The sequence below is a fragment of the Manacus candei genome, unplaced genomic scaffold, assembly GCF_025592945.1.
Source record: "Manacus candei isolate 608988 ecotype Guabito, Panama unplaced genomic scaffold, ASM2559294v1 h1tg000016l, whole genome shotgun sequence".
In the NCBI taxonomy this organism is placed as follows: Eukaryota; Metazoa; Chordata; class Aves; order Passeriformes; family Pipridae; genus Manacus; species Manacus candei.
The window spans coordinates 3,420,010-3,432,323 of record NW_026138064.1 but is presented as its reverse complement, the minus strand read 5'-3'; the positions used below and the strand labels follow the sequence as shown (position 1 = coordinate 3,432,323).

General features: G+C 36.9%; 1 protein-coding gene across 1 annotated transcript in view; it reads left to right on the top strand.

The window, feature by feature from the left end:
• SLCO4C1 (solute carrier organic anion transporter family member 4C1) overlaps positions 1-9,237 on the top strand; it is a 29,693-nt gene extending 20,456 nt beyond the window's left edge. The window contains exons 9-13 of the mRNA XM_051782614.1: positions 329-485; positions 2,252-2,439; positions 4,479-4,543; positions 6,398-6,535; positions 8,081-9,237. Of these exons, the coding sequence (XP_051638574.1) occupies positions 329-485; positions 2,252-2,439; positions 4,479-4,543; positions 6,398-6,535; positions 8,081-8,205 (673 nt within the window). The 3' untranslated portion in view covers positions 8,206-9,237. The remainder of the gene's footprint in view (positions 1-328; positions 486-2,251; positions 2,440-4,478; positions 4,544-6,397; positions 6,536-8,080) is intronic.
• Positions 9,238-12,314: the final 3,077 nt, after the last annotated feature.

The following is a 12,314-nucleotide window of genomic DNA, read 5'->3' as shown; positions in this document are numbered from 1 at the left end:
AATTCAAGTACCGAAGTGTGTGGGAGGGAGAAGGTGGTATAAGATAAGAATTGGGCTGATATGCAGAATTTTGTGATCTGTTTTGTGAATGGAAACTGCAGGGATAATCTATGGAAGGAATAATAGCATAAAACCAACTAGGTGCACAATAACTAAAAATTCCTGGAGATGTAGCTACTATGAATATAACTTTTAAAATAATCAAGTGCATCAATAACCTGACTTAAATACTTTGAGATTTATTATGCTGTAAATCCTGCTGTACTTATTTATGTATCTTTTGTTTTTCAATTACTTTATTAAAAGCCTGTTAACTTCTGCTTTTCAGAACAGGCATGCTGCGTAACTTGACAGCACCATGCAACGCTAACTGTGGATGTTTGCGCTCTATGTACTACCCAGTGTGTGGCAGGGATCGAGTTCAATACTTTTCTCCCTGTTTTGCAGGATGCAAATCATATCTTGTTGATAGCAACATGACAAAGGTACTTTATGCAATGAATATAGCTGACATGGTCTGTTCTGTTCTGGTTTCCTGCAAAATGCATTGTATTTCAAAAGCATCCTTCCCTTAGTATGACAAGAAATTGCAGTATTTATGAATCTAAGTCGTAGTCACTACAAGAAAAACTGTTGGTTTTTTTTAACTTACGAGTTTAAGTGGAATGAATACTGATATGTGTCACAGTCCAGTACACTCTGACCAGGTGCTCTTAGACATTCCACCTGTAGAGGTGTAATGTTTAATACCAAATTTACTTGATAACAGTTGATGTTACATGGGATTTATGATTTAGCAGAGTGGTGCAAAATATGCTAAAAACATAACACAAATGTAAGTTACCTTTAGCAAAATACACCAATTGCAATACATAGTTCAGTTATGGTACCAGTGTGACTACTGTTGCTGCTCTCTAATGTGTTCACTGTCACAATGCTGGGCTTCCTCAGTTGTTGGGAAGGCATATGAAGCCAGCTCAAGCCTATTGCTCTCTGATTTTTTTCTGGTAGTTGTCTGGCTTTTTATGCTTTATGTTGGGCTGAGCCACACTTCCCAGCTCCCCATGCTGGTCTGGCTAATTCAGAGAAACATTCCCACTCTCTTAATGAACTCAGGGAGAACCATTTACACCATTGGTTGATTGACTCAGCTGTCACAGCTGTTTCTTTTCTGTATGGCATTCTTTGCAACAGCTCTGGTCATTCACAGTCTGCATTGTTCTGTGAACTTCCTGGGCATATCCCTCTTTCCCATCTCCTCTGAGCTTCTTCCCTGGTAGGAGTTTATTGGTCAGTCACAGTGTTTCTCACTTGTGTGGTCGTGTAATTTTGCAAGTATTACTTCTACTAGACATTCTGATGCTGAAAATGAGGTAAATCTAAATGTACTTAAATAGAATTGTCAATCAGAAAACTAGAAATCAGCAACTGTTTTGACATTACCTACAGTTCTTTTCTACTAGATATTAAACTAGAGTTTAATACTGCTTCTGTGAAGTTTTTAAAACTTGAATGTCAGTTGCCCCTGATGCAGGAATGGTAAGCCATGAAATTGGCTGGTTATCAAGCCCTTCCAGAACTCAGAGGCTTTCTGTGCTTGTCTCTACTAGTATAACAAACTCTTGAGCAGGGATGTGGGAGGACTGTAGGAAGATTCTAAAGACATGCAATCCCCTAGATACTTTTTATATCAGAAGAGGACAGTGTTAAATGAGGAGGTATTATCCATAAGAAACTATAGGAGACTGACTTCTGCTTGCTATGAAAACTTCACATTTCACTGGCATGGGTTTTTTTTCTTAGAAAACAAACTTGTGTGGATTTAAAAGAAGTGCATGTTCCAGTTGTTCCCCTACTTACAAAAGCAGTCCAATATAGCTTCTAGTCTTTCCTGCTTAAGTCTTAAGAGTAGAGCTCACCTCTCTCCCTGCATATGATTTGCCTTTAACTTTAAAATCTTTAGTTTCAAGGGGGTTTTTATGCTTGTAGGTAAAAACTTGCTACAAAATGGAGACTGTCACTGTCTTTTTAGGTCAAAAAAGTAATAATAACTTTTGCTCAGGTGAGATGGATCAGTCAAGTTCTGATGAACTACTTTTAAAAATTAGGGTTAGTGTCATCAGGAAATGGACTGTTTCCCTTATAGTAGGGTCAAGGTTTATTCTTGTCTGATGCAGACCCAATGAATTTTTACCAAAATAATGTCATTTTGTGTCTTTCTTGGACTAAATTTTGTCTTCTATATTTGTAGATATACCACAACTGTTCCTGTATTGGGAAACCAATAAGAGAAAATGGTTCAGAAGACTTTCTCTTTGAAGCTATCTCTGGGAAATGTCCAACACAATGCAGATTTTTACCTATATTCTTGACGATCTTCTTTTTTGCTGTTGTTTTTACATTTATGGCTGTTACTCCAACAACTGTGGCCATTCTCAGGTACGTTTTCTGGGCTGAAAGACAGGTAGCATTCTTCTGAAAGCTCGGATCAGTGAAGTATTTTTATTTGTTTTGCTTTGGAATGTGTACTTCAACAGGAAATACCTTGTGCATTAGTCTAAGTACTCTATGTAGTAAGCAGGCAGTACTTGAAAGAGAGGAGAGTCATACAACTGTTCACTCTCTCTTTAATTACATTTGATTAGTAGATATGGTTTGAATCTATTAAAATTTGCCTGTTTCTATCAAAATCCTTATGGGAGCACTCTTGACTGTTTTAGTTAAAGCAAGAAGGAATAAATATGCCATGTGTTTGGATGAAGAAAATGTTTGACTAGTCTGTGTATCAGTAGTGTCAGGTCTTCAAATTGTATCAAGAAAAGAATAAAAAAACCAGTCTTGCATTCTCAGCTTTTGTTTCCTGTCTCAGTTCAGAGTTCTGGCTTGAAAAATTGACCTGTCAAAGTCTATGGACTACCTTTCATGATGTTGATGTTGTATATATGGTGGTCACAAATATAAAATGTGATAGCATGTATGTTTATCAGTGGTTTGGCTGTCTTTCAAATCGCTGAAACTGATACACGTGAAAGCTAGACTATTGATTTTGGTGTTTGGTTTGTTGGTTTGTTTTTGTTTTTTTTTTTTACAATGTGGTCCTCATTCTGGGTGTAGGGCTGTTTTCCTGTACGATGAAGTCTGACTTGTACCTCTAATACTTGTAGAGAGAAAATACCCATGATGCATACGCATACATGCAAAATACACATGATGCTTTGTGAAGTTGTGGCTAGATGCTCTTTGGCAGGGGCTTGAGGACATAAATGATATACTGCAGCAGTGCCTTGTAATAGCCTCCTGTTCAGGGTAGGTGTAAATTTGGAATTAACACCTTGTCATATTAGTGCGGGGGCAGAATAATGTGAAGTGTTGCATTATCTTCAAAACTGAACTGGTGTAGTTTTATTTTGATAATTCTAAGCAGCAGCATTTGGATATTTGATTACTTTCACACTTCAGCTAAAATAGTGAGACTGTTTTTATGGAAGAAAGGACGATAGAGTAGTTTAAATGTTCAAAACGTAATTTAAATAGCTAAATGTCAGATAAGTTTTACAGTATATTCTGATATCTTTTCAGCTGGCCTATTTTATGCAACTTTAAATGTAAACTCACATGCTCATGACAGTGTTCTACTGCTAGATATAATGACCTGCATGATGTAAAACTCATTCTCCTTTCCTTACCTGCCTTTTGGGTATTGGGGTCCTAACACTGACTGCTATAACTGCTCATCTTTGATGTTTTGATATGTGACTAATCCTCATAGATAATCCAGAATGTGAAAATAACTTCTGAATGTGTAAATATGATATTTTTCAATACTGATAAAGTTTATTAAAGAAAAGACATGTTACAGTTTATTAAAGAAAATAGTTCTGAAACTAAATTGTATAAATTAAGCAAATTAGGTTGTATTTAGCCTTTATAGTAGTATCGTTAGGACACTGTCCTGAAAACATGTTTGTTCCCAGAGAAATATCTGAAAAAAATGGGGAAGAGGTAAGGAGGTAAATTTTGCTACTTACTAAATCACTATATTGATTTGTATAGCATAGGCCAGAATGGTTTAATTGTAATGTCACGTAATTATATGCAAAGGTTATGAGAATACAACATGTGCTCTGCTGAAGCCTGGTCTCAATTCATTTAGTGCTTCTTTAGGAGCTCAGGATTACAATCTAGCACTTTTTGATTTCCTTGGTTGTTCTATGGAAAAAAAATTCGACAGTATATCAGGGTGCTGGGAGCAAGCTACCTTTTTATTTATACTGCTTGTTAAACTAGTTAAATCTAAAATTTTTTGATGGGCTATGGGATTTTTCTCAGTCTTTTGTCTAAACAGCATTTGAAATAGTTTTGTTACTTGTTCTGCAGGCTGGATTTCTAAACTAAGGCATATTCACTGAGGGACACAGCAGAGAAATGAAACAGTTAAAACTTGTTTACTATTCCTTAAACTGCAAATCTTGTTACAGGTGTGTGCCACATAAACAGCGGTCATTTGCTCTTGGAGTACAGTTAGTGTTTCTACGACTACTGGGTACGATTTTCTTGTTGAAACATTTGCCTCTGAATAATCTTCTTATTTGACATTTTTTTCTAGACTTTTAAATAATGCATTAAGAAGCTTTCAGAGGAGCTTGAAGCAGCCTGTCATTGGCTTATAGGATACACTTGTTGTAAGGTACCATCTGGATTCAAATTCCTTGTTAAATAGGGCATTTGTGCTCGTTGTAGCCTTTCTTGTTCTTATCAGCACAAACCAGATACAGGTAACTGTCATTCAGCAAAAGGCACCTGCTGTTATTTTCCCCAGAAGAAGGTCTATTAAGAAGGTTGAGATAAGAAAAACTGATGTAATAGAAAACAGCTTCACGTAGTTAACATCTGAAGATCCAGAAGTTTAAAGAAAGTGACTGTCATACACTTGTATTCTTATTGGCCATGCCAGTATATTTCAAAGTGGATAGATGGAGTCTTCCCTCCCCTCCCTTCCTTTAAAATTCCTTTGGCTAATTTTGGCATTTATTGAATTTGTAGACACTTATACATAAATAATTACTGAGTTTTAACATGGGAAATATAACACTTCTAAATCTAAGCATCTTCAGCATCTCAATAAGACAGATGAATCACCTTAAAAAACAAAACAAAACTAAATGTAGGTATATTCTGATCCACACTGACCTGAATTTTCTCTGGCATATTTTAAATTCTTGCTTTAGTAATAGACAGTTTTTAAAAGGCATATTTAATTCAAGACTGGGACAAGACATGGTTACTTATTTGACTTTTATGTCAGCATTTAGTACTGCAGCCATTCCTTCTCCTTTGAAATCAAATATCTAAGTGCGAGTTCTGCTTTGCTCTACCAGTTGAAACCTCAATTAATCTAAGTCATTCTACTAATGCAGCATAATAAAAGCAAACATCCTCGCAGGTAAAAATTAGCTGGGAGGTAGTGTTGGGTATTATATGAGGGGGCTTCTCTGTTTCATTTTACTCAAAGTTAAGATATTTATGTTAGTCTTGACTCCTAATTTCACTGTGGAGTGATAGAACTTTTTGCACTACCTGTGCTATGACTGAAGAACTGCAGCAACTAACAGCATTACTTAGCAGCTGCTGTAGGCTTGAGGAATCACACAGAGGTTCTAGGCAGAAGACCTAGTGAGGACATAGCTATTTGTTAGCTCTAGGACAATTTAAGGCTTGGGTAGGTTAGGTAGATATACAGTGATGTAACTGGGGTGTTCATTATAAAATTGGCTATACCTGGATGCAAGACACTTGTACTCTATAAAACACTACTGTAACAAAAATCACACAGATCTAATAAAATCTACACAGGAATAATTTTAAACACTGTGCTTTTTTTTTTTTTCTTTTTTTTGTGAAGTTTTTTCCTGGAAGCTTGGCTACATCTGAGGGATGGGAAGAAATAAGTAGCTGAAAATACTAATATAATAATATTTTAGTTCTCTGCATTTGGAACAGGTTAATGAATATGATCTGAAGAAAGACTATTAGTTAAAATCCTGCTTCCTTGATTAGCTGCTTTCACCCCTGATTTAAATCACTTTTTTTTTTCAATGAAAACTGAGGAAGCTTTAAAAAACTCAAGTCTTTGAACAAACTTCTTGCTTAATAAAGTGAGAGCTGTATAAAGAATTAACTGGCACTCTATGCATCTTACCTGTTAACTGAGAGCAATGTTTAGGTGCACACTTGCTATGTAGTATGAGCCCCATGACTTTGTTTAAAATGTTCTGTTTAGTGTTTGGTTCTCCCTTTTTATCTTTCCCACCAGTTTGGCATTTCACTGTATGCACAAAGACCAGGTAAGACTGTTCCAAGTAATTCAAACATTCTAACATTTTACTGTATTTTTTAGGTACTATTCCTGGGCCAATTTTGTTTGGTGTTTCTATAGACAGCAGTTGTACTCTGTGGGATATCGATGAATGTGAAACTAAAGGAGCCTGCTGGGTATATGATAATGAAAGAGTAGTTTATCTGCTGATGGGCATGAGTAAGTAATTTCTTTATATTAAGTCTGTGTACAAGGTAATAGATATACTGACCCTGACTGCTAGATGGGAATTATTTTAAAACAGAACCTTACACTTTTAATCTTTAGCAGTAGTGTTTTAAATTTTTTTTCATAAATAATAAAAAGCAAAATATTGTGCAAGGAGAAAGACAACATTAAGTGACTCTTTAAAGGTTACTTAGAAAATATTTTAAATAATAGTACAAAAGAGTTTTACTCTTTAATTTTCCTTCATTGTCACACTTTATGTACTGAATTTTAAGGGACTGGCACCCATCTCAGTCTGGCTATCAAGATGATTAGGGACACAAAGATGATTAGAGGGATGGACCTCTCCTATAAAGAAGAGGCTGAGAGAATTGGGATTGGTCATCCTAGGAAAGAGAAGACTCCAGAGTGACCTTATTGTGGCCTTTCAGTACCTGAAGGGGAGCCTACAAGAAGGATGGAGAGGGACTCTGTCAGGGAGTGTAGTGATGGAACAATGGGTAGTGGATTTAAACTCATAGAGGGTGGGTTTCGGTTAAATATTAGGAAGCAGCTCTTTACTGAGAGAGAGGGTGACCAGGCACTGGAACAGGTTGTCCAGACAAGTTGTGGATGCTCCATCCCTGGAAGTGTTCAAGGCCAAGCTGGATGGGGCTCTGAGCAACCTGATCCAGTGGAAGGTGTCTCTGCAGGTGGCTGGAACTAGATGATCTTTAGGTTCCCTTCCAACCCAAACCATTCTGTAGTTATCTGGGTTGTGTGTTGAAAGCTTAAGGTCTGAGGAGCTTTCTTCTTCTTGTCATATTTCAGTTCTTTTCTCTAAAGTATATAAAGTTCTTGTAACTATCTCTGAACACTGGTAAAAAAAAATTCCCAACTTGTTTAACAGTCTGTTCCCTTCAACTGCGGGAACTGTGTGTGCCTGTGGGAGAGAAGACAGGCTAAGCTTGCATCTGTGATAACTGTACTTGTCATGTCTTCTAGGTACTTACAGTGCATAAACTGAAGTACCAATATCTAATCCTGAAACTGAAAAAGCAGTGGTCACAAGGCCAGGTTTCAGTATCTCCCAGGCATGTTTATGATACAATACAATCCCTCCTGTTTGCCCTATCCCCTTGGCCCCCCAGGTTGCACAAACATCTCCATGTAACCTTTTTAAGGTAGCTGATGAGAGAACTCTTAACAGGCACTCTATGTGGGAAGTTCTAGATTGTGGAAAAGAGACCATTGATACAGCAAATGACAGTACTGAAACAAGGAATGATTTGCACTTCAGGCTAGAATGGTGTGAGGAAATACAAAACTGAAGCAAAGGCAACAGCTGCTGCAAACAGAAACTCTCAGGCCAGTGAAGTTCGGTTGGAAGACTGCCTTTACCTGCCCTTTGCAGTTCATGTAAAATACATTTAAATGGATGCTGTGCATTTCAGAGTCTTACAGTGTAACTCCTCATGTGAAACTTTATAAATGACTGAAACACATTTTGCTACTGGAGGTGAATGCAATAAGGACTCTTTTATTCTTTGCATTCAGGTGCTGCTTGCAAAATCATCACAATCGTCTTTGTGGTCCTGGCAGTGTATTTCTACAAGCCTCCACCACTGAATAAAGCACTGTCGCCAAAGGATGCAGAAATGGTATCTACTGTACACACATGAATTATGAGCAAATCAGGGACTTTTGAAAGAAAGCAGTAAGAATAAGCACTTCTACAACAGTTGTACCAAAGTTCTTGTACACCCTTGCCTGAATATAAAAGATCACATTTAACATCTGAGCAACTTAAAATATTTGTGAACCTGCAGTGTTCTTTAATTTGCTAAACATTACTTAGTATTCCATTGTGTATATCCAAAGAAATGGCACTTTAATTTACAGTCTACTTTAAAAAGTCTAGTTTGTAACTTAATTGAAACAAGTTGCTTACTCTGACTGAGCCCCACTTACCTCTATTTGTAACTGTAGTGGGAGAAAACAAGTAACTTGGTTTAGTAAAGGGAACTATGTAAGTTCTAAAAGGATTTATTTTAATGTGCTCATAATCTGGGCTAATGCCTTTGGGGATTTTTTTCTATAGCAACACTTGAGAATATGCAAGTTTGGCCATTTTTAAAAAATATTTCTACATGTTATTTTAGTGGTATAAGTTCACTTTATAGTATTGTAGGAAATTGTAAATGGTTATATGTTGTATATGTTATATGTAATATGTTAGCTGGGTTGTAAAATCAAAATATTGCTTAATTTGAGTGTTTGAGTTTCTATCTGGAATACATATAGACAGTTGCTGTTCAGCTGATTTATTCAAACATTTTTAAAATGTTTCTGTAAAATTTGAAGAGAAAACCTATTTTTTTATAGTTTCTGTGTATGCGCTGTCAATTCCAAATGACTGTGTTCTAGGCTTCTCAACTCCAAGAAGCACAATTCTGAAAGCTAGCAAGAATGTATAGGGAAAAATCAGAAGTAGAAAAATATAGCTTTAGTTGTTCTTTTTGACATAATAAGTAGTTATTCAAGCTGTATTTGTATAGCACAACAGGAGTGATATACAAGTCAACCACTGTTACCAGACATTAAATTACAGTGCCTGCTACTGAAATATCATTCAATGTTGACAGGAAATTTTTAATGAGCCAGATATCCCACGTTTGTTTTACTTTGTTAATAAACACTTCTTTTTTGTTGCACTGGCTGTGCATGTCATTCTTATGTAGCTGTGTGCGCCCTCTTCATTGTTACAAAGACTGTACTCATTGACTCTACCAAGATTTTTAAACAAGTGCTACAGCAAAGGATTATGCTTCATCTAATTCTTTAAATGTAGCTGTTGAATTAGGTAAAGGTTAAGTATGCAACTCAAGAAGATCCTGTGTAACTACTTGTAAGTTTTATTTACAGGAAATATTTTATTCAGGAAATAAAGCAAAATCAACTACACCCTGTAACACAACACTTGAGGTCTCTTGAGGGAGAGAAGGAAAGGGGCAGAATTTGCTTGCTCCATATAGCTGAAGGTCTCCTGATAAGGTCTGTGATTCATTCCTGATAAATGGGCTCAGAGCAAGATTGGTAAAAATCACTTGAAAGAATGAAATAGAGATCTTCCTTAAAGTTTGGGAGTGCAGCCTAAAATTCTGAAATAATTTTCATTTTTCAGCTCTGAAATGGTTTGTGTGAGGTATAACAAATCACTTAATCATAGTAAAGACATGTAGTACTGTAGCTCAGCTATTAAACTTGCTTCTCTTGCTTAGACTGAGATCATAATTTCTGCTGCTGAATGTGGTTGCACAGACTACAAAACCTGGGGGGCAGAGTAACCAGAGTTTGCTCTTCTGAGGAGGTTACCCACACTCTTACTTGCACTGGAGTGGTTATTTGGGTGGGGAAGGAAGGAAGCATTGCTGTTGTAATTTATAACCTATCCTGTGACTTGTTAAAGATTATGCTTGCTAGTTTAGGAGTAGCAGCATAAAGACTAGAAAGACAGACCAAATAGAAGTTTACCGATTTACCTTGTGTCATAGCCATGTTAAATTAATAGCTACAGCAATAAATAGTGGAGGAAAGTAGATGTGTCAAAGGTTTTTAGAAAGTGAGGGTAAACATCACAGAAAAGTGTATCTTATGTGTGTGGACAGGGAGGGGTGAATTAAAAACTGCCCCCATGACTGTGCCTGGAATGTCAAAGCACAAAGTCCAGTTTGAGTCAAGTCACTGGTGCTGAACCCCACAGATCAATTCTGGGGCCAATACAGTCCAACCTCTTCTTTAATCACCTGAATGATGGGATAGACTGTGTTTTAGAGAAGTGGCTGATAGACTGGATGTTTGCTGCCCTCTCCAGAGAGACCTTTAAAAGATTGAGAAATAGGCAAACAGGAACCTCACGAATTTCAACAGGGAAGTACAAAGGCCTACACCCAGGGAAAAATAATCTCAGGTTATTTTGGAGGTGACTACCCAGCTGAAAAGCTGCTGTTCAGAGAAGGCCCTTAGGTTCATGGTGGACAAGCTGACCACAAGGCAGTAATATACCCCTTCTGCAAAAAGGCCAATAATGTCTTGGTCTGCTTTGGGCAAAGCGCTGGCAGCAGGTCAGGGGAAGTGATCCTGCCCTTTACTCAGTGCCGCTGAGACCATATCTGGAGAGCTGGATCCAGTTCTGGGCTCTCCAGAACAAGTGTATTACGGACTTACTAGATGGGCTGTGGTGCAGGGCTACAGAGATGATTAAGGGTGGGAATATAATTCATACTGAGAGAGCTGGGGAAGCTTGTTTTAGCCAGCAGAAGATCAGGCTCAAAGGGTTCTGAGCCTTGAAGAGGTGGAAACCAGACTGTTCTTATTAATTCCTAACTCTATGGACAAGAGGCTGTAGACACAAAGGGAAACGTGAAATTTCCTCTGAACTCAAGAAAACATTTGTTAACTGTGAAGGTGGTCAAATATCGGAACAAGTTGGTCAGGAGTTTGTGGAGTTTGCCATTCTTTGAGGTGTTTAAAAGTATGATGTGTAACTTCTATATGTGTTTTTAAAAGGGAAGACCTATCTGTTCTTGAGCAGTGTTTTTTGATTCCTTTTTTTTTATTGGTTTTGTTGCTGTTTTTTTTTTTTTTTTAAAAAAACCTATCAGCTTGTTTCTCATATTAATACTTAGCAGCTAATACTTTGTGTATGTCTCACTGGTTGATATTAGTTCTTTTCTTGCTAAGAGTGATAAAACATTTCAAACTGAAGTTGACAGTCTTTCGTCATTTGTACATGCTCTGTGAACTACTGTTTAGAGTGCTTGGACCGCTAAATTTAGGGACTCATATCTTTGAGGTTGTATCAACAACCACAGGTTTGGGGTTTAAGAATTTCAAATACTGTCCAAAATAAGGGCGATTTAAAACTTTTTGAAAGTTGTGTCTTGTAATGAGCATGATTATTTTTAGAAACATATCCCAGTGCAAATGAAGCTGTCCCACTAAACATTGTAGTAAAACAAAAGTTTTAATTCATCTGTGAACCGGAAGTAAGCTTCTAAACCTAAGTATATTGCCCTGTATGTCTAGTGCAAATGAATTCTCCAAAACTTTATTGGAGCCTCTATGCAGTAAATCTGTAAGATTCCAGGATGCTTACAAGGGAGTGACAGTAATTAGCTATTAAAGTTGAGACTAAGTCTTTTTGTTGTTGTGGGTTTTTTAATCTTAAAACCAAGACTGCAAACTGTGCTTTCTCTGTCTTGAAGAGGAAGGACAATGATAAAGTAATCTCAAGATCTGTTTGGACAGTGAAAGCTGGAGCCCCTATTAAAGTAAGCTAATTGTTTTTATTTTAGAACTTCTTCAAAGTGGATAGCTTAACACCAAAATTCACTTGCCATGGCAAGAATACATTCTTTCTGGCATCATGAATACTGAGAGAGGGGAAAATATGAATTTTGTTTTGCATGTGGCTACCACACTTATCATCACTTAAAAGTAATATTTTGTATATATACCTGGTTTGTGGAGTCTTTTTGCACATGGTTAGAAATATCTGAACAAAATTACTGAAATGTATTTATTGTAAAAAGAGCAGACCAAAGTACATCTACTGGCAGATTATGGACAGAAACATAGGAACCTTAGGAATGCTGCAGCTTTTTAGCTGTTTTTACCAGCTTGAAGTTCAGTTGCTGACCATTACTGAGATAATGACAGTAGGACTTGCGCTGCTTCCTGGTTTAAAATATATTACAGGTAGATCAGGTGAAAGTAAGTGTAAGACAAT